At 43.4% G+C, this 22,699-nt stretch overlaps 1 protein-coding gene across 5 annotated transcripts in view; it reads left to right on the top strand.

Moving 5' to 3' along the window:
• The window catches only part of NAP1L4 (nucleosome assembly protein 1-like 4), a 39,025-nt gene that overhangs the window by 6,055 nt on the left and 10,271 nt on the right, over positions 1–22,699 (top strand). For 3 of the 5 annotated variants that reach the window (XM_008584181.1, XM_008584185.1, XM_008584184.1), the window contains exons 2-9: positions 4,950–4,980; positions 5,868–5,929; positions 8,540–8,639; positions 10,904–11,045; positions 11,844–11,930; positions 14,263–14,394; positions 17,571–17,642; positions 21,899–22,038. In XM_008584181.1, the coding sequence (XP_008582403.1) occupies positions 4,967–4,980; positions 5,868–5,929; positions 8,540–8,639; positions 10,904–11,045; positions 11,844–11,930; positions 14,263–14,394; positions 17,571–17,642; positions 21,899–22,038 (749 nt within the window). In that variant the 5' untranslated portion in view covers positions 4,950–4,966. Of the gene's footprint in view, positions 1–1,475; positions 1,571–4,949; positions 4,981–5,867; positions 5,930–8,539; positions 8,640–10,903; positions 11,046–11,843; positions 11,931–14,262; positions 14,395–17,570; positions 17,643–21,898; positions 22,039–22,699 lie in introns of those variants that run through there. The other 2 variants (XM_008584183.1, XM_008584186.1) reach the window with 2 other exon arrangements.

Here is a 22,699-nt window from a genome sequence, read left to right as displayed (position 1 = left end):
TGTAGACTAAATGTTTTCAGATAAATATTAGGAATGTAAAGTTAGAATAGATAATTTGCTACAAAAATTAAAAATTTTTCTCCATGAAAACAGTTTTTTGGTTTGGAGTAAAAGGAAATTAATCTATAAATAGGCTTGTTGTGGTGTCTTAAATAAAAGCAGGACATTCATTTGTGTAATCATGGAAATTTGCTTGCCAATCCAGGTTTAGAATTGTAGACACATAAAAGTTATTGACCTTGTGAGGGAACCTGAACTGCTGCGTTCTTTTGACAATTTAGAAAGTTCTTTTGCTTGGTGTCCCTTTCATAATTTAACTTGATTGCCTTTTTGTTTATTCTTTATTATTATTTAGTATTTTAATTGGCAAGTAAAAACTGTATGTATTTATGGTATACAACATGTGGTTTTGTGGAATGGCTAAGTCAGCTATTTAACATGCATTACCTCACATACTTGTGTGTGGTGAGAACACTTAAAGTCTACTTTCAGCTATTCTGAAGTGTACAACACAGTGTTGCCAGCTGCAGTCACCATGTTGTACAGTAGATCTCTTGATTGCCTTTTAAAAGTAGGAGAGCCTTCCTGATGAGGCTTGGGACTCTGGTTTCATAAAACAAATATTAAAGTCAGCATATCAGCATTTAAAACAAATGTATGTTTATTTTTCTCAAACCCACAAATTTGATAGTTCCTTATAACTTTTCTATTTTGATAGTGTTAGGGATTGCTAAACAAAAGTAAATAATTTGTGGTGATGAAACTTGACTAATTGAACTCTAGCTAATTGAACCAATTGAACTCTTCATAATTTTTTCTTATAGAAAGGGAGCAGTGTTTAAAGTAACTTGATTTGTGGTTTCATGTCAAGCAGTAGGTAGAATAGTGTGCGTGCTTATTTCAGTTAGAAGTGGAGAGACCTGGCATGCTCTTGTGTTTTCATATTGACTTCTTGGGTAAGTCCTGTCTTCCAGTCATGGAAGATGAAACTGAGGTGCAGAGGAAATGATAGGGGCAGAATTCAAACCCAGATCAAAGCAGATTGTTCATTGTGTCTACTCTGTTCTGGGCATTGAGTTCTGGGTTGGGTGGTGGTTGTTTTTTTTAGTCCTCAAAATTATTCTTTTTCCCACTGTTTAAATTTATTATTTTGTTTTTCTCTTTCTATCCTTGATTTAGCACTTTTTTTTTGATAATATTTTGACGAGTTTCACTTCATTCGACATCATATCACCAGAAATAATAATAAACAGCCCATGCCTTCACATACACGAAAATCGAGTCTTTGTATGAATGGAATCTATTAAGTTGGAGTAGGTGTCATTCCATTGAAAGGCGAAGCTCTTTGGCCTATGTCTTGAAATAAGGTGTTTATGTGTTCAGCAGGTACTTGTGCCTGGAGCTGTTACGGGTTCTGGACCACATAGTGAACAGGATAGAAAGGGGATATTTTCACACTCTGTTTCTAGACACAGTGAATTTTTGGGGCATGCTGCTGAACAGCAGGATTCTGGCCCGAATAAACTGTTGCTTGTCCTGTGTTCAAGTGGCATCATCTGTGATTGAGCAGGTAAAAGCAGCAAGGAGTGGAATGACTGGTGGTGGTGGTGGGGGGGAGGTCAGGAGGGTCTGGATTTGACATCCACATGCATGTCTTTTTTTTTTTTCCTTTTTTGTCTTTTTTCGTGTCCGGCAACGGATGCAACCCTCAGTGTCGCGCCCGTACCGGACCGGGACCAGCAACGGGATCGCGACCCTCGGTGTTGTGCCTGCACCTCGCTCAGCCAGTGAGCGGGAACTGGTCTGTATGTGGGATCCGAACTCTCGGCGGGAGCGCCGCCATGGGCACACTGTAGCAGTGCGCCACCGGGCCGGCCCCCACATGCATGTCTTACTAGCCGTGTGAGCTTGGATTAAGCATCTTACCTTTCCAGGCCTCAGCTTCCTTCTATGAACTGAGGACAGTCCCTCCCTGGTAGAGCTGATTGAGCATAAAATGTATGAAGTGGTTAGCTCACTTGGGATAGTGTGGTGCTAGCAACACCTAGGTCAGGGGTTCAGATCCCTATAATGGCCAGCCGCTCAAAAATACAGTGTACGAAGTGTCTGGCACATAGGTCTCTTGCTAGTATGGGACTTGTTGCAAATTGTGAGGCTTTATTAGGGATTATTGATTGGGTGGTGAAAATGAGAGTCTGTACATTAAACTGGCAGTGAAAGCTGCTTCCAGGATAGCGGACTCTTCAGCAATTAAGGAGTGTGTAGTCTAGTGCTATTAGATATACTTGTTAGGCTTTTGAGAGCTTTAATTATGTAGCCATATTATAGTTGATGTCATCGTGTAATCAGTTTGGCCATATGTATCAGGATTCATTCATGCCCTTTGACTAGAATCCCTACCATGGCAATTCTATAATTGCCATGTAAATTAGGAATAACCAGGGGGTGGGAAGCCATATAAACTAAGATGTTCATAGAGATATTATTAAAGGTATATAATAGAAAAAACCTACCTCAGTACTTAACAGCAGGTAAAATGTGTGTTAGCTTTTAGAATATTGTCATCAAACATTATGAAGACCTACCTTGCATTTGTAATGTGAGAAAAAGCAGATTATGAACTTGGGAACACTGTGAGTGCAGTAGACATGTACAAGGAGCATGAGCTGGGAATGAGCATGGTGAGGTAGACAGGGCTGGAAATTATAGGAATTTGGATTCTGTGTGGAATGAGTTTGAACTCTGCTGAAAGCTGTGGGAACCCCTGGAGGGTTTTTAAACCATCCTTGATGAAGGGCTGGGTTTGGATAACGCTAGCATGGTGGTGTGAGCGTGGCCAGCCATTGGAGCATTTGTTGCATTACTTTTTTTTTTTTTTCCGTGTCCGGCAACGGACCGCAACCCTCAGTGTCGCGCCCGTACCGGACCGGGACCGGCAACGGGATTGCAACCCTCGGTGCTGCGCCCGCCCCTCGCTCAGCCAGTGAGTGGGAACCGGTCTGTATGTGGGATCCGAACCCTCGGCGGGAGCGCTGCCACCTATAGCAGTGCGCCACCGGGCCGGCCCTGTTGCGTTACTTTTAATTTAATTTTTTTTGAAACAGAGAATGTAATGCTTCTGTAGTATTTTGAATTTTAAAAATAATTAGCATGTTTTATTTTGAAACAGTAAAAACCTAAATAAAAGGAAAAATGCAGTTGAGTTAAATACAAAACAATTGTAGATTGTAAATTCTAATTGGAGCTATTTTTGTTTTGTTTGGGGTGGGAGTGTGTCTGGCACAGGGATTGAACCCTGGACTTTGGTGTTAACAGCTTCACATTCTAACCAACTGAGCACCCCCTGGAGCTATTTATCTCAGTACAAAGTTTTTGTTGTTGTTGTTTTGTTTTACCATAAGCTTTGGGATTGAATGGTTGGGCTTTGCTCAAATACCCAAGAATGAACATTAACTAGTTTACAGCTGAAACAGCCTTTCAGAGAAGGTCTCAAGTGTATTTACTACATCTCAGTTTAAGAAGCTTCATAACCACTCCTCAATTTTATTTTACATTTAGGGACCATTTTAAGCTATGCATTTAGATGTTACTTTGAATGCAGTTAGATTGGGTTTTGAAATTTTATTATAATCAAGTTCTTCTATTTAAGTAGTAAATGCTCTAGAATCTATCTTTAATATTCATAGGTAGAAAGTCATTCGGATCCCTGTATAGGCCAGCTGCCAAAAAAAAAAAGTTGCCTAATTCTATATAGACGTCTACAGATAATTTTTTTTTTAGTTTTTTTATTGTTTGTATCACTTTTTTAAAAAGTTTATTTATTAATATTATTTTACGTTCTACAATGTTGCAGAGCAGTTGGGGGAAGGGGAAGAAGGGAAGGAGGAAGGAAATAGGGTGGGAGAAGGAGGGAGGAGGAGGGGTAGGATTGAGGCCTGTGGCACCTCCCTTCATTCCTGCAGGGGAGACTAGGGGGCTTCCAGCGGTGTCTTGGTCATTGCTGGGCTGGGTGCAGAATTCAGGGCAGTGTGGCTGACTGAAGCCCTCGCCCCTCCATCGCCCCAGCTTGGGAGCCTGGGGTGCTACAGGGCACTACTTGCGGTGGCTAGGTGGTTGTTGCTAGGCTGGTTGTGGGTGTTGTGGGGGTGTGGCCGAGTCCCCCCACCGCCCCAGTTAGCTCAGGAGATTATATCACTTTTTAAAGAGATAGTCATTTTTGGGCCGAGCCCGTGGCGCACTTGGGAGGGTGCAGCGCTAGGAGCGTGGCAGCGCTCCCTCCACGGGTTCGGATCCTATATAGGGATAACCGGTGCACTCACAGCGCTCACTGGCTGAGTGCGGTGCGGCCGGTCTCAAAAAAAAAGGACAAAAAAAAAAAAAAAAAGAGAGAGAGAGAGAGAGATAGTCATTTTTAATATATGTCTTATAAAAGTGGGATCAGACTGAGTATATTACATGTTTTTACACAAGCAGTATGCCTTTAGTGTAGAAAGTACAGAATAAACAAAATTGGAAAATCATCCTGCAAGTTAGTTTGTGAAAGACAACGTAAGCACCAGTAAGTAGTTTGAATTACTCTGTAATTGGGCTAGCATTAATGTATGTTTCTGTTGCTAAAATTTATTACAGAGATAAGGCAAATTAGAATTGATTACTTGTTCTTATTCTGAGGTCCAGTCATTTTAGTGCCAGTAAGAGACATTTTTATGAGTAAAATTTGCAAGTAATGAAATGCACAGATCCTAAGTGTATAATTAATGAGTTTTGACAAATGTGTGTACCCAAGTAACCTCAGTCAAGGTCTGGGACATTTTGATTGCCCCAGGAAATTCTCTCCTGCCCCTTCTAGTGGATCTCCATCCCCTAGATGACTGTCACTGCTAAAGAGTATATTTGAACAAATATTTTTGTTTGTGAATATAATTATTGTAACTCTTTTTAATTCGTAGGTGGTAAAAACCTTCAGATGGCAGATAACAGGTAAGCTGAATGGACTTTGTCTGTTGGAGTGTAAGACTTGGTGAGCAAGGGCCAAGCCTAAACATCGCTAGGATCAAAGTTACATGCATTTCAAGCTCTAGCTGGTGGCTCGTTTCTATCTCTGTATTTAAACCCATAAAGAAATTGCTTGGGACATGAAGGGTCTCAAATATTGATACTTAAAGCCTTTTGTGGAAAGCAGTCTTTGATCCTGAAGCATAGTGGCCCTGCCCCCAGGGTGAAATCGTGTGATTAACTTCATTCTAACATTCTGTAGCCACAGGTGGTCCAAGTGAAACTTTTTGTATTCAGATTGAAGATTACTTTTGTTTCTGTGCATTACTTGATGGTTTTTTTTGAGGAGGGGGGTGTGTCCAGAAATCTTTGAAAAGTGTTGGGTCTGTTCTCACGAAGTCTCATGGTTTTGGAGACTTTGCAAGCTTCCCTTACAGAGCCGCTGTGGGCACTGCCTTGACTTGGTAAGAGTGTTTTGCTTTGATCGCAGAGCAGCTGACCAGACAGTGGCATATTTTTTGTTTGGTTGGTTTGTTTTGAGGGTTGGAAGCAGATTTTGTGAGAAAAGAAGTTGTAGAAATGAAAACTAAGAAGCTTTGGTTTGGGCTGGAAATTAAACTGTAGGGTGGCGTGTGTGTTAGCAGTGAACAGGGGGATGTTATGTGTTAGAATATTTTTTCAATAACAGAAAGGAAAGTAAGTATCTGTTTGATGAGACACAGAGTGTGTCAGTAGTTCTCCTCCACCCAGATCTGAAGTCATTGTAGAGACAGACACCCCTTAATATATTGAAGGAATAAGAAAAATGACCATTTATGCTGTTTGTTTTTGGAACTGTTTTACAGTAGCACTTTTTAAACATAATGTTCTAGTTTTTCAGATGGGGTTCCTTCAGATTCCGTGGAGACTGCTAAAAATGCAAGTGGTGATGCAGGTCAGTTCACTGTGTGCGTGAGAGAAGTCATGGCTGCAGGGTCTGCATGCGGGGTGGGAACCATTATAATAATGCCATAAAGGATTACTACACTTCAGAGATTGGGGGAAAGTTAAGAGTAGTTAAAATGAAAATCATTACCTCATTTAAAAATGTTTTTATTATAGGAAATTCAGGCTACAGAAGTAAAGAGAATAGTACGGTACACCTCCTGTACCTGCCATCTCTCAGCTTTAGCATTAGTTCACAAGTGACTGGTCTTTTTAAAAATTCCTTTATTTTTATTTTTTTGGCTGCTGGCCATTAGGGAGAACCAAACCATTGAGCTTGGTGTTGCAAGGTTGTGCTAACCAACTGAGCTAACTGGCCAGCCCCTGACCAGTCTTTTTTATCTATACATTTAACTTCCCCTCCCTGGTTGTTTGAAGCAGATCCCAGGATTATCATTTTATCAGTAAATTTATAGATGTGATAATCTTTCCCCCATTAGAAAGTGTGTATGTGCATACTTTTTCCTCCTCCTGAACTGTTTGAAAACAAATTGTGGATATTTTGACTCTTTTTGCCTAAAACCATTTAGTGTAAATTTCCTGAAAGCTAGGATGATTTCTTATAACCACAGTGCCATTACCACACCAGTAAACTTAACATTGATACAGTGCTGTTATACAACATGCAGTCATGTTCATGCGTCCCTGGTTTTTTCAGCTGATCTTTTTGCCCCACATCCAGGTCTAGGGACGACTAGTCTGGGATCTTGCTTTGTGTTTAGTTGTATCTCCTTTGTTCTAGAGTCACATCCCCACATGTCTGTTTTATCTGTCATTGCATTGACACATCAGAACACTCTGGGCCATGGTTGTCTTGTAGAAAGCCCACAATCTGGATTTGTCTGGTCGTTTCCTCCTGATGAGATTCAGGGTAAACACTGTGGCAAGCATGGCACACAGGTGATGTGGTTCAGGAGGCATGTGGTGTCAACCAGGCCCCTGACTCAGAGGACACTAAGAAAGACAACTTGGTTAAGGTGGTGTCTGCCAGGCTTCTCTGTTGTTCAGGTGCTTTGACCTTGAGGCAATCTGTTGGGCATGCACAGGTGTCCTCTTCTCCTTCAGACTTGCACGGCAGTTTGAACACCTGTTGATGGTCCTTGCCTGGATCAGTAATGGTACTGGTGGTTGCAAAAAGATGTTTGTCTAATTCTGCCAATCCTACCATGCACCACGTGTTAAAGAAGAGCCTTCCCTCCCCTTACTTTAGTGCTGCTGTAGACTCGTGGGTTATTTTATTCAGCGTGTTTTCAGTTGCCATCATTATTCTTTTTGGCATACAAATTGTCCCATTTGGTCGGGGGAGTCCCTTCAAGCCAGCTTCTGAGTTCTTTTGACATGTCCCCACCAATTTTTGAGTTTTGGTAGCTTTGTAGCACAATGTGATGTTCCATCTTACCCTGAGCTGTCCTTGCCCCAGACCTGGAGTCTGCTATTTGGGGCCCTGTTCCTTTCAGTGGGGAAAGATGCTTAGAAACCAAAATACAGATGCTAGATGTCATTATTCCCAGGTCCTTTCAGGGGACAGAGCTAGAGATGTGTGTCTGTATATACATGTAGTATTTATATACTGTACAGGTATACAGTTTTATATATACAAAATTACACACATCACGTGCAGATACACAGTGCTTCGTGTTGGTTGTGTTTGTGATTCTGGATAGTAAAGTCGACTGAACACTTGGGGTGCTCAGCTTGCCCACGTCAGGGAGAACTCCCAGACGGGCATTGCCTTTTGAGTGAAGAAAGGGTGCCATGTTTGGGTTTCGTATTATATCATTAAGAGGGAAATTGTTCAAGAAACATTTAGAGTCTTTGCCATGAGCCAGGTATCATACCACTCCATAGTCACAGTTGAGAGAAAGGACAGTTACATCCGCTCCACATCTCATTTGTTTATTGGGAAGTGGATTTCTAGATACAAGCAACTTAGTATTATAAGTTAAGTACAAATGGGAATAAGCTGTAAGGGGAGAAGGATTGTCAGGGAGTGCATCGTGGAGGAGGCAGGATTGGACAGAAGGGCATTCAAGGCATTGTCAGCAAGTTGGGCACAGAAAACGTGAAAGTACAGTGCTACCAGGGAGCTTGCAAGAACAGAGCTTTCCTGGACTGTGAAGTCACGGCTTGGAAGTGAGCTGGGCCACAAGTGGGTGCTGTTTTATTTTGAGGAACTGATCCATCTCATCCATGTCCTTGGCGTCTGGACACCACTATGGGACTTGGGGAGAGAGGTAAGGTAGCCCACCTGAACTTAGCAATTCATGTTGTCCTCAGTTGTGAGGTTGGGGCCTACACAGCTATAGGTGACAACCAAGAATCTCGGTGTCCCTTCAGAAGATTTGTAACCACCCACTTAGGTGATTAACATGGAGTATTAAATGCTTTTAAAATAAATTTTAGTTATTTTCAAAACAGATGTTTTTAAGAAGTTACTGGCTACATATAGAAATGAAGGTAGCTAATCAAAGCTACATAGATACATGTTGGTAATTTTCCACTCGACTATTCTGTGGTGGGCATATTTTAAATATTTTTGGTCTTATTTTTAACTCATTAGAAAAGCTCACAGATCAGGTGATGCAGAATCCTCAAGTTTTGGCAGCTCTACAGGAGCGACTTGACAATGTCTCTCACACTCCTTCCAGCTACATTGAAACGTAAGTATGCTGCAATAATATATGATGCAACTTTAAGAAACAAAATTAAAACAAAGACAAAAGCCATTTTCCTGTTCTTTAGAATAGGAATAAATGTGTTTTTTGTTACGCAGGCAGTGCCTGATGACAGCCAGGCACTGGGGTCAGAGGTGAGTGACACTGTGCTGTGCTTGGGCTCAGTTTGTCTGGTGGAGGGATTAATGCAGTCTGTCGAGTTGTCTGATGGGGAGTGCATGGTGCCATCGTGTGGAGGTTTGGAGGACTCTACAGATCATCTGAGTTGGGCAGGAGGAGGAGGAGTTGGCTGAGAACAAGATGTTTTCTGTTTCTGGTGGCTCCTAAGTTAACTACAAGTGATTTGGCTAGTCTTCCCTGGCTAGTCTACATGAGTCTGTGACACCAACACCTTTGCTTTTTCATGAGAGGTCTGTGTCCTAGTTTTGTTGCATGGTAACAATGACAGAGATGCTCATCCTGGGATCCTAGGACGGCTCTGCTCAGGGACTGCCTGTCTTCCTCCTGGACCTCATCTACAGTCAGGTCAGGGCTTGGTCTCATAGAATGGCTTTCCCTCGACACTGGTTCCCTGCTCAGGGCTATTCCTGAGGGGAGGGGACACTTGGGGTTTGCTTTTGCCCATTTAAAGGCTTCTCTGGGGATTACTTGGTTAGGTTTTGTGGTACATTTTTTTGTAGATTAAATTGATGGAATGGAGTATGAGTGTCAGGAGCTGAGAGTGAATGATGGTCTCTAGTCTTCTGGCTTTAGAAACCGGGCGAGTGGTGGGGTCCACTGAGAGGAGCTGCGGGAGGGACAAGTTGTTGTGGGAACAGAGCTGGCTTCACACTGGCCTGGCTGTGCAAGAAGTGCCTGTGGGGAGGATGGAGTGTGGTTGGAGTAGACGATTGAAGGGCTGCTGTGGAGGGTGCTGGGGCTCAGTTTGCTTAGAATCCTTTGTTGTTTTTGCTCCAGTGGGAAGACTTCAGAAATGTAAAAACTAATTTAAAATTGTGGAAAGGTGTACAGATGTCTGTGCAGCTGCCACTTCATTAAAATTTTTTTTTTGATGTCTCTTTTTAAAAAAGATTTGTTTTATCAATATACAGTGTAGTTGATTTTCGTGTCCCCTTACCAATTCCTCCCTCCCACGATTAAATTTTTATGCTACTTTTCCCTTGCTCCTGTCTGTTTGCAGTAGTCTTAGAATGTTAAATACCAGCTGGGAGTCTTTGGTTAGGACCTTACCTTGGGGTAGCCATAGATGTGATTATCCCAGGTCAGTGATCTGTTAGGATTCAAGGCTGTTATTCCAGTACTTTCCAAATGGTGGTGTGTGTGAGTTGCCTGCTACTCTGGGCTGTCTATTGTTAGAGGGTGAGGAAGAGCTTCTGCTTGTGCTGGTTGCACACTTCGGGACTGGTCCATGTGCGTGAGTGTCTGAAGTGCAGCACCCAGGGCCCACCTCAGGGTGATTATTTGAGTCTGTGATGAGGCCCAGGATCCCTCTCTTTGTTCCACATGATTGTGACCAAGGGCTTTAAATTTCATGTCTTTTTGTTTTTGGTTTTGTTTTAATACAGAACAGAAACAAAAGACAAAGAAACTCATGATTGATCTGACTCTAGAAGAGAACAAACTTTCCTGGTGTATGTTCCTCAGGTTTTTCCCTTGGTGTGTGTTAACACGAGGACTTCCACGTGGCACCAAACATTCCCAGACAACATGATTATGGACAGGCTGTGTTTGGATCCTGTTCAACGCGTCATTGTTTCGTTTTTCACTTTTGCGAACAGTACATCAGTGGACATTGTGGCATAAATATCTAGTTATTTCATTAGGATAAATTCTTAGAGGTAGAATTACTGAATACAAAGGACATTTTCAGGGTTCTTCTCTGCCCTTGAAGAGGATGAATGAGTCAGGGCTTCCTTGGCCTCATCATAGGCAAGTGTTTTGTTTTCTTAATCTCCAATTTGGTAAGGAAAGGGTGACAGTTCATATAAATTTGCATTTTGGGGGGGATATTTTATAAGGCTGAACCTTTCTTCATGCCTGGAGATTTTTGTTTTTTCTTTTGTGAATTATCTTTTCAGCTTCCTCCCTTATGCCCTTTTTTTCTGTTGGGGTATTTGTCCTTTTTAAATGGTTTTTAGGAGCTCTTTTTTATAGTAAGGATGTTAATTCTATGTTAACCTAAATTTATTGAATAAGACTGCCTTAATTTGCAAGCACACGAATGTTTTATTTCCTATTTCCTCTTTTAGTTTACCTAAAGCAGTAAAAAGAAGAATTAACGCATTGAAACAACTTCAGGTGAGATGTGCTCATATAGAAGCCAAGTTCTATGAAGAAGTTCATGACTTGGAAAGAAAGTATGCAGCATTGTACCAGCCTCTCTTTGACAAGGTGGGGAACTCTGTGAATAAATTTGATTAGTATATTTTAAATCTTCCATTAGGTAAACATGTCACCTCTCCCAGGGTGACGGGAACGCAAAGGATTAATCAAAAGCCCATTTTTCCAGAGCAGTGAGTGGCCCAGAAGGGGTTAATCCCAGGAATAATTCTTTCAAGAGAGAAGCATTCCTAGGAAATAATCCTGAATTAGGTTTTCTCTCAGTTTTTATTGTCCAGGCAAGAAAGTTACAGAAAAGGAACACAGGTGGTTACAGAAAGAACGAGATAATTGTCATGGCAACACTTAGTTCCCTAAGAAACTCAAAAGAAACGGCTGAAGATGAGATGAGGAACATCCCCCAACCATCAGCCTCGAAGCCTTTCGCTCACATACTTTCCCATCACTAGGTTTAGCTGCACCAAGGATGACTGCCCTTAGAGCAGGCATTTTTACTGTTACAATTTTTTAATCTACAACAGAGACTTTAGTTCTGGGAAAGTTTTCTGTTTTTCCCAAGCTAAGCATTTCTATGTGCCGTACTAAAAGGTTAGGCTATTCCTTAAACTAGAGGGCTGTGGCCCCACAAAGCTATAAGTTAGGCCCTGTGGAAACGTTTCCTTTGTTAATGTTGGTATCTTCCACATAAACATCCAGGTTTACCCAGTGAATCAAGCTTAGAATCTTCAACTAAGTTACAAAAATGTCCAGTTTTCAGAGTCTTTTTATAGACATTATTTATTAACTCATCCTAACTCTTGAGTTTCCAAATAACCCAACACGATTCTAATAAGGTCTCGTTTTGCGTAGAGAAGAGAATTCATCACTGGTGATGTTGAGCCAACAGACGCGGAGTCAGAGTGGCACAGCGAGAACGAGGAGGAGGAGGAGCTGGCTGTGAGTGTCTTGAAGATGAGTGCAGCTTGTGTTCTGTTTTAATGCCATTAGGAATGGGAACTTTTTTTTTTTTATGGTTTTTAATCATGGATAAAACTTTCTGAAGAAGAGAGCTACAGAGGAGGTGCTCCTTTCTTCTGAGGCTGGCTGTTCAGGTTCCTCTACGATGCCGGCTGGTGTCTGACACATTACTGTCAGTTATGTGATGAGTGAGACACAGCCCCCTCCTCGGTTATCTGTCTGCAGTAGTATATTGAATGAAGGATCTGACGAACAAAGAGGAAAATGTCAGTAAACAGGTCTGGCTGGTTAGCTCACTTGGAAGAACAGGTGCAGGTAACACCAAAGTCATGGCTTCATATCCCCATACCAGTCAATCTCCCTCCACCCCAGCCAAAAAAAAATCAGTGAACATTTTTTTTTGTTTTTTTTGTCCTTTTTGAGACTGGCTGCACCGCGCTCAGCCAGTGAGCGCTGGGAGCGCACCGGTCATCCCTATATAAGATCTGAAGCCGCGGCGGGAGCGCTATTGCGCTCCCAGCGCCACACTCTCCCGAGTGCGCCACGGGCTCGGCCCAATCAGTGAACATTTTAATTGAGAGAAAGCAGAGGTCAACAAGGGGAGAGGTCTGCCCGTGTTCTCAGTCCCTGGGAGATTGGGAGTGTTGTGCTGAGGAGGGTGTATTGGAAACGTTTGTGCCATCCTGCTCAGGGAAGGTGATGTATGCTTTGTTAAATATACGTAGCCAAAGTGCATCTCTAGACTGGTAAATTACTGGTCATTGCGGTGATTTGCCCTGTCCGTCAGCTTCCTACAGCCTTTTTCTGGTGATAGGTTTCATTCCAGTGCCATGGATGTCCCAGCATACCACAAGGTTAACTTTGTCAGCCTGATTTTATGTTTGGGAGACAGGTAGCTTTTATCCTGCAGCATTAACTTTTAGGGTTTTTTTTTTGAGATGTATATTAATTTTGGAAGCCATATATGTTTTTGATTTTTTTAAATATATGTGGAGCCTGGCCTAGTTGAAGCCATGGCTGTGGATCATTGTAGCTGTGAATCTGTTCCTTACAACTCAGAAAAATCTGCCTTTGTTGATTAAATAATTTAATTGGGGGGGGGTGCTGATTGGTAAGGGGATCTGAATCCTTGACCTTGGTGTTATAACATTGCACTCTAACAACCTGAGCTAACCAGCCAGCCCCTTGTTAATTTAAAAAGCCCTACAGGGCCAGCCTGTGGCTCACTCAGGAGAGTGTGGTGCTGATAACACCAAGGTCACGGGTTCAGATCCCTGTATAGGGATGGCCGGTTGGCTCACTCGGGAGAGCGTGGTGCTTACAACACCAAGTCAAGGGTTAAGATCCCCTTACCAGTCATCTTTAAAAAAAAAAAAAAGAAAGAAAAGAAAAAGCCCTACAGGACTGTTTCATGGTGGCAGACCCGTTTGACACAGCATTCAGAATTTCACACGCGTCTGTCCGCGTTTTTCCTAAGGCTGTGGTGTTTATAAAAGACTCCGGGCCCCAGACTGATACTTGCATGCTGCCTGCGTGTCTGCATTTATAGCTGTCTCCTAGCTGGACATGCAAATTGCTGAGAAGTTTCTTGTTGCTAAAGACACAGCTGCAGCAAACATTAACTTCAACTCTCCCCTCCCTCCATTGTAACCAGAGGTCAGATTCTTAGTTCAAGTGAACTTGATTATCCTTGAACTGGATTTTTTTTTCACCTAAATAGTAGTGGTGTTCTGCAAATCTGTGTTGCATCTCCTTAGGACTGATGCCAAGTCTTCAGAGTCTGCATCTATTGACGGGTGGTTATCCCAAGAGGGGCATCTCCCAGAGCCAGCCCTGGACTGCCTTTTCCAAATTTGGTGGCATTTTGCCATCTCATTAGCTTTTTACCCCCTCGATATGAAATTATATCATGGAATTACATCTGGATGTAATGCCCCGAATGCTTTTTCCCTCAAGAACATCTGAAAGTGTCACGTGCACATTAGTTTTGGAGATGTAGACTCAAAGAAGAAGGATTTTTTTTTTTTTTTATTTTTTTTTAAAGATGACCGGTAAGGGGATCTCAACCCTTGGCTTGGTGTTGTCAGCACCACGCTCAGCCAGTGAGCAAACCGGCCATCCCTATATAGGATCCGAACCCGTGGCCTTGGTGTTATCAGCACTGCACTCTACCAAGTGAGCCACGTGCCGGCCTAGAAGAAGGATTTTTGATAGAAGCTGGTATAGGATTCTGAAATTCTGCATTGAGCTGTTGAGTTATGGTAAATTCCTTTTTCCGTGAGAAATACTCTGTTTTGCATCTTTTTTTTAGGGAGACATGAAAAGTAAAGTAGTCATAGCAGAAAAAGAAGCTGCAGCAGCTGAAGAACCAAATCCCAAAGGAATTCCGGAGTTCTGGTTTACCATCTTCAGAAATGTAGATATGCTAAGTGAATTAGTGCAGGTGAGCTACATCTACCTCATAGAGTTTATGGTGGTCTTCTAAAATTACTTATCTGTTATTTAAAGACTATTTAACTGAGTGTCTAGGGGTGTTCACGGTGGCTGGAAAGGTACTTTCTGTGAGCAGGAACTCAGGTGAGCAGTGCTGGTCTCAGGGAAGGTTGGTTCACTGGTGGGGCCTCCATGCGCTGTCGTGCAGTTCTTGGGAAACAGCTAGCAACTCTGATCCCATGCTTGTGAATCAGTTCGGTTTACCTCCTGTAGTTGTTTACCCCTATAAAGGTCTGTGGCCTTGGCCTCAGAAAGCTTGTGAGTAGTTTCAGTACCCCCATCTCCATCTCTCATGGTGTGAACAAGCAGAAAGTATGAGGACAAGAGATGAGAGTGGAATTACTTTTGAAGAGACAAGCCCTGTGTGTGTAGACAGGTACACGCACATGCACTTCTCAGTATGTTCTTGATACTTGAAATGGGCCTGTTGTGTAGCCTTGCGAGTTGCATAAATATATAACAAGCTGCTAATAATTTCTGATGATTTCTCATAAAAAGTCACTTTTTTAGAAAGAGAGGAATGGCCAACCTTTCTGCTTTTGTCTTACCTTGTTAGCTTTTCTGTAATGAAATGGTGAACTAATTAAAAGTTGACTTTCTCTGAAATGAGTTACAGCAGGAGTTTCTAGAATACAGAAACACGTCCTGCCCTAAGTCTCGGGGCTGACTTGCTGCGTTGATTCTCTCACTGCTCCAGAGTCTGCAGACACAGCCACGTCTGCAGTTAGGCTTGCTCCATACAGCTCCGAGCTGTGCCTGTCCTGACACAGTGTTTCTCATGTCATGGAGCACAGCTATTGTCCCTTGTAAACAGTTATAGTATTACTTGCACAGGATTTTACAAATACTTTTTTAATAGTTTTCACTACATTGATGTTTCTGCTACCTCCCATGTTTAATGCTTATCCTCTATGGGTGGAAAACACACATTTCTTACTTTCCTTCCAAACCAGAGATGCATCTGAAATAGAGTAGCCTTGGTTTTCCTGATCTGAGCTTCCTTTTCATATGGAAAGGTGGGATTTAAGATTAGACCATACTTTAAAAAGAATGTCGTGACCTAGAAATTTGTTGGAAGAATTGAATAGTATCTTCCGGAGTGGCACAACTGAATATTAGAATCACCTGGGCAACTTTTAAAACTAAAGAGCCATATCATTGCCTCCCCCACTGCCACTGTGTCAGAGAGAATTTGGAGGGGTTTTCAGAAGGTCCTCCTGGGATTCTAATGTGCCCCAAGAGCTGAAAACCCCCTTGGGGGGGAGCAAGTGGAAAGACTGGCTCCATAGGTAGTTGTTCTTCTTAGTGGGGGTGGGAGAACTCATGGAAGTGCAGGTTCTGATTGAGTGGGTCTGGGTGGGGCCTGAGGGCCTGCATTTCTAATGTGCCCCGGTGATGCCCACACTGTTGGGTGGGGGCATGTGGTGAATAGTAGTGTGGTTGTGATGGTGTGGGGTTTTCAGTGACTTGAGTGGGTGGCTGGCTCCTGGTGTCCTGTGTGGCCATCCAGCCAGCTCTTTTGTAACTCAGGCATCAGTGTGGCTATTTATTCAGGGGTTCTCTTGGAGTTTGGAGCGCAGAGGCATGGGTCACTGTAATTTAGTGGGGTACACTTCTATATTAGTGTCAGTGCTTCGGTATTGAAGCCATGAAGTGTCTTAATGCTTTTTGTTTTAAAAGCTATGAAAAGATAGGTTGAGGTTTATGCAGTAGTCAATATGCAGAGAAAGTGAGGGAGTGTCATTTGTACTGTGTATAACCTGATAGTGAGCAATGGTAGGTTCTATTTTGGTCAAGCATTAAATCCTAAAGATGGGATTGACTCCAGGTTTTTTGGTTATGTATTTGGGGACAGTCAAAATATATTCCTGCAATTAAGAGTTTTGAAAATTTGAGGTAGCAGCTTTATGGTCTAAGTCTCTGAGATGCTTCCGGTGTTGTGCTGTTGGGTCCTTAGTTTTGAGTGTCTGCTAATGTGGGCCATTGCTATATAAAATTCTTGTTCTGGGGTACATGGCTGGCTGAGGAAATTAAGAGCATAATGATCATTTCATGAATTTTGGAAAAACGTAGTGTGTACTCCTCCTTTGGGCTAAGTTTGAAGTTCCCAGGGCCAGCTATTTGGAAAACATGCTGGTGAAAATACTCATTGTGGCAATTTAGAACTGGGGGTTCATATGGGGTTGGTGGTGCACGCAGCATCGGGTCCCAGGGCCGTCTGGCTCTGGCATTGAAGACGTGGCATCTCGTGCTGGTGTGGCCTTCTTTCAAAACTGCCTTTGGGTTCTTTTTTGTCCAGAGACTTGCTAAGTATTTTTTTGTTGCTGTTTTTGCTTTGTTCTACAATGTCAAAAGAACTTAAAATTGAGACGTGGGCAGTTGTCAGATTTGATTCTTAGAACTTAATGGAATCTCAGGAAATTCTTAGGTTTATAGATGTTAGGGTAAAGAAGTGCCTTTGTGTTGCAAACAAAGCCCCTCCCGTGTGTTACCCCGGGAATTTGAGTCTGTAATTCCTCTTCTTTCTCCCACGGACTTTCTAACAACAGGTTTGGCAAAGTGTTTAAGGTAATGATCACTTGTGAAAACACACAGCTGTATATAAGAGTTGTAAGCTCTCTAATGCCTCCAAGTTAGACCTTTCTAAGTGTTACTGGAGAAGTCACCATGTGTGTAGTGGATTTTGTGTATTCATTGCCATAGGCAGGGAATTTCTCTGTCAAGGCTAGTAGCTGATCTAGCCGTTTTTCCTGATTTCCAAGCTCCTGCCCCTGCCTCCTGAGGTACTGAGGACCATCAGTCTTGGTGACATTTCTGATTTTTGTATGCAGTGGCACCTGGTGGCAGGAACACAGTAAGGGCCCTTGCCCCAGCACTGAAGACAGGCAGATGCCAAAGGTCACCATTGTTTCCTGCCGGAGAAAGTCGGCAGCTAACAGTTGGCACCTCGCTGCAGTCGGCTAGGACCCATAGTCTGTGAACTAATTTGGTTGCTTCCTGGAAGTTATTACTTGACAAGGACAGAATTTCAACACGGCTAATTGTATTCAACATCCAGGAGTGTAGGCAATGAGATGTGTGTTGTTTTTAAAAAGACCATTGGAATTTTTTTTTCTTTTTGGTTAGGAATACGATGAACCAATCTTGAAACACCTGCAGGATATTAAAGTGAAGTTTTCAGACCCTGGACAGCCTATGGTGAGTACTGACCGAGTTCCTGGTGGCATCAGAAGGGGTCAGGCCACTAAGGCTAAAGGGCTTGGAGCCAGAGGCAAGAAATCTATCCCTGTCGCTCATTTGTTGGGCAGCCAAGAGCAAGACTGGTCACCCAGAGTTAGACTTGGTCCCACATTGCCTTTCTGTGCCTCATTCAGCTCTGGGTTTGGGATTCTGAGCTGGACAGTTTGATAAGTAACACAGACCTGCTCCAAGGCCACGGAGCTGGCTGGTGGCCGACAGGTGTCAGGCAGGTTTCAACTCCTGTGGTGAAACCTGTGGTGGAGTCCACTGTGCCAGGCCTGGGTCTTTTGGTTTTGTTTCTTTGGTCAGATGGGGCTGATAACATACTTATCCTAAGTGTCTCACGTGGATCTAATAATATTTTTTAAAAGTTTTAAACGATGGGAGGTGTATACAAGGCAACACTTATACAGAAATCCAAGATAGTGATGAAAGGAACCTACTAGATTTTACACTAAAAAAATAATTGCAGGTATAACAGAAAAATGTTTTCCTACTCTTGGTCATGAAACATCTCTTTCCAAAATGCTTGCTGTAGGGCAGCTTCACACTAGTAATGTTAGTGGGGCGGATCTGCTGCTGTTAGTAAGATGAGCTTGACTTAAGTCAGCCCTTGCTTTGATCTGAAGCAGTGTCCTGCTGACCTTGAGATGAGGCTGTCCTAACCCAGCCTGGCCCCCAGGATGCACTGTTCGTGACCGGTTAACCTGGCTGTGGGTAAGGGGCTCCATTCCAGTGCTACAGCACTTCCAATGGCACATGACTGACTGACCACCAGTGGCTTTCAGTTTCAGTTCTTGGAAACAAATGCGTTGAGGGGCTGTGGGTTAGGGACCTCGAAGGGGGGTTAAGGACCTGGGTCTCTTCTTCCCTTCCCTCCTCAGTGTACTGGGCCCCAGGTTAATGGACGAGGGCCAGTGTGCATGGGATTTCCTTATTGCAAGTCCTGAAGGTGATGCCTGGGGGGAGGGTAACATGTCTGTCCCTTCTGCTTTTTCCCATCTGTGTTCCACTGTGGGAGGTGACATTCAGCTGCTACTCTGTAGGTGGGGGAATGGGCGCCGGGATCCAGGAGTAAGGCCTGCCCACAGGCTGGGGGTCTGTCCTCTGGTGGGGTGCCTCCTTGCTCCTCCATGTGGGCTACAGCCAGTTCCTTCCTCTTAGTGCCATCTTCCCATCCCAGAAGGCTCGCTTCCCCCGTCGTACAGTGCCCCTTGCAGGCCTCCTGGGGCAGCTCAGGGTGGTTTGCTGTGGTTTGTGTGAATTCTCTTCCCCACCACGTGCACACACACGTGCTGTTGGAGGATTGTTCTCTCCTCACATGTCTGTCTTACCTGTGATTCATCCAGTCTCCGTTTACTAACTTTTCCCTCTTTGGGCCAGTTTCTCCTTCTCTCGGCCCATCCATCTTTTTTCCTCCGTTTCATGGTGGCTCATTGACTAGAGCCCTAGTAGTGGTAGACTTTGGGCCAGTCATCTGTTTTTCTTTTTACTTCCCTCATAAAAGTAATGTGTGCTTATGATAGAAATCTTAGGAAATGCAAGCAAGTGTAAGAACACTACAAATCTCCATCTTCTGAAAGTACCTTTCAGCAGCTTAGTGAATTTCCCCATAGTCATTTTCCTTTTTTACATTATTATGAAGTATCTAAGACATTAAGATTGCAAAGAAAAGTAAGACCACCCACCTTCAGGAGGAAGCCTGTCCGTGTGTTGCAGTGCCCTGACTGCTCTGCGTTTCTTGCCCTCCAGAGGCTGCGCCTGCATGGCGGACGCTAGAGGCAACGGTGCCCACTCCCGCAGCCTCATGCAGGCTCAGCTGGGGGAAGTTGTCGTTACTGCAGCCATCGACCGTAAAATGATTTAACGTTCCCCAGTGTGCCACCACCTCCCCCTTCTAAATTGCTGCATTATGGTCAGCACACTTGAACCCAAATCTGTGTTTAAGTTTATGATGATTTCCTTAGTTCAGATTTCTTCTAGTGTCATTACCGGGTCAAAGGAGATGAACCTTTAGAAAGCCCGGAGGTCGTTCAGTTTACATTCCTGCTGGCAGTGTTTTTTAATACTACTTCTTTTGTAATAATCTTTTTTTCCCCACTTTGTCTTTTGACATGGGTTCAAACTTAAAGCAGAGTTGCAGCGACAATACATAGAATCCTCATCTGTCTTTGTCCAGACTCCCCCTCGTTAGCTTCTGACCACACAGGCAGTTGGTGAGATCCCACAGTCACATTTACTCTGCTGGGCAAAACGAAAGACCGCATTTTACACTTCTTTAACTGGTACTGAGAGCGGGTGTTTTGGTTATATATATATGGCTTACTAGCTGTAGTGCGTGTGTGTGTGAATGAGGCCACCCTCAATTCATCTCCAGTTGTGTTTTGGTTACTCTTGATTGAACAAAGGCAGAGGGGAGGGGAAAAAAACATAGAAATATGAAGAAATATGGTTCAGAGAAGTGCTGGTGGAGGAATTAGGGAGAGAAAGAAGAAAATAATTATCTCTGTACGAAATAGGGGTGAAGAAGGACCAGTTGTCACAGTGCTATTTGTTGGCCCACCCTGTGCCCTCACATGACACATGTGATGGCCACAGCCTTGGACAGTCCTGGAGTGGCAGCGTCTCTCCGTGGACTGGCTGGTGCCATCCATCTCTGTGCTGGTGTCTTTTTTTCCTAACCCTGTGGGTGGAGAGGCACCGGAGTGGTTTCCTGTGCTGCTCTGGTTCCTTGCAGCCGCCGCCTTGTCCCTGCCACCAGCTTCCTCCCTCACCTCTGTGTGCTTCACACTCAAGTCCCCCCAGGGTCAGTGGAGCACTGGCTAGACCCTGTGGCTGTCCTTTTTGGAAACTAACTGGCCTGCTCCCTGCATCTGCTGTCTTGGCCCTTCCTTGGAGAGTTATTTTTTCCCTTCCTTTGTGCACATGGCTTGTCTGAATATGTACACGTGTGTGTAAATTTTTCTTTTTTGAGGAAAGTTTTGCTGTTCGCATTTTTTTAGTCTTTTAAGTTTTTTCATCCAATTGATGATTTTACCAATTCAGTAAAAATGGGAACAGCTCACATTTAGAAAGCCTTGTTTGTCCACTTTGCTTGGCCCATGTGCTGCTCTTTGCATGGTATGACCCTCCAAGCACTGGTGTTTCTAGTGCACAGATGAGGAAACTAGATCCAGAGACTTCCTGAGGCCACACAGCACTTAACAGCTCTAGAAATTACTTAGCTCACCTTTCCCTTTATAAGTAAATAGAGCTGAGTGACTGTCCTGTACATATTGATACATTTCAGATATTTTCCTCAAATAGAGCAAGTTCCTCAAAATAGGGATATTGACTCAGGAATGTGCTTTTTAAATTAATTTTTTGATATTGTCAAATTGCCCTTTATAAATCTACTTACAGTGTGTGAGAGTACCCAGTATCCCAAAACTCTAGCCAGTACTATATTACATTTTGCACATTTTACCCCCAAAAGGGGCATCTATTTTATTTTTCTTTTGCCTGTAGGCATGAGTGTCTTCTTTTTTGTATTCATGCACACTTTCTTGTGCACCCTCTATTTTCCCGTTGTGCTCGTCTGTAGAGTGTAAGTGAAGGGTGAACTTTTTGTCCTTTCCTCTCTGTGTCATCGCCACTGTCACTGCTTGTCAGAGTGCAGACCCTAGGTTCTGCCAGCAGGGTGGGGCTGGGGCCAAGAGGAAAGGGGTAGGAGGGGCTGGGCCGCTGGGCCTGGTCTCTCCTCCCAGCCCCCTCACCCCAAGCCCTTGTTGGCCTCTCCCTTGGGCGTGTGAGATAGGAGGGCAGCAGAGAGAAGCTAGCACTTCCCAGGAAAGATTGACCCTGTTGGGGAGGAGTTTGGTCTCTCCTCCCAGCCCCCTCACCCCAAGCCCTTGTTGGCCTCTCCCTTGGGCGTGTGAGGCAGGAGGGCAGCAGAGAGAAGCTAGCACTTCCCAGGAAAGATTGACCCTGTTGGGGAGGAGTTATAAGAGGGAAACATGCCCCCCTCGTGGACTGAACAGGTAAATACATCATTCATTTGGTTTATGACTTCATGCTGGTCTTTTTCTTGTCACATGGTGATGCCTGTGCGATTTCAGTAATGCAGGAGTGCCTGTGGTATCATGCTGAGAGAGTGGCTGATTTCCCGTAGGTGCCACATGGTTCATGAACTCTGTCACTTTCAATTGGTGCTTACTATGCGTTTCTGCTTTCAGTCTTTTGTATTAGAGTTCCACTTTGAACCCAACGACTACTTTACCAATTCAGTCCTGACAAAAACATACAAGATGAAGTCAGAGCCAGATAAGGCCGATCCCTTTTCCTTTGAAGGTCCTGAAATCGTTGACTGTGAAGGGTAAGAAAATGTCATTTTAACTTACTTTTCTGAACAAAAGCAGATGATTTTAGAACTCCACGGGTAAGAGAGAAATTAGGAATAAAGTAAAAGTCTTGAATCTGCTTGAAAGCAGAGTAGACAAAGATTTAAATTAAATAATCTTCAGTTTGGGAATACTTGCAGTGTGGAACTTAGATGGCGGAAATTGGGAAACACATCACGCCATTGCAGGTGCAGAGGTTTTGGGTCTTTGGTGCCATTTCCTCATTTTATTGAGGGGGTTGGGTTCTCTAGATGCCATAAATTGAAGTTCTTAAAATTGAACCAATAAATTACCCTCTGTAAGTAAATATTTGTTGAATGAATGTGTCAGTGCAGGTCAGTATTAATCAGTTGATTGCTTTGGAAATTGGTAGGGACAGCATAATTGCTGTTTGACTCTCACTGATCTCAGTGTCTGTAGATCACCAAGGAGAGAATTTGGTTTAGAATTAATTCCTTTCAGTTGGTTTGACTGTTTAGGAAATTGTTTTACCCTTGAATTGAAACAATTATCTTTATTCACTGGAACCAAGTGCTTATCATTACAAATCTCCTCATATGAGTAATTCCAAACTTTATTAAAAACTTGCTAGACTGGAATGACTGGCGTAATGTAGAAAGATCATTTCCTGGGGCC

Source organism: Galeopterus variegatus, unplaced genomic scaffold, assembly GCF_000696425.1.
Source record: "Galeopterus variegatus unplaced genomic scaffold, G_variegatus-3.0.2 Scaffold3170, whole genome shotgun sequence".
In the NCBI taxonomy this organism is placed as follows: domain Eukaryota; kingdom Metazoa; phylum Chordata; class Mammalia; order Dermoptera; family Cynocephalidae; genus Galeopterus; species Galeopterus variegatus.
Note: the sequence above shows the minus strand (reverse complement) of the source record. Positions and strands in the feature narration are given on the sequence as shown.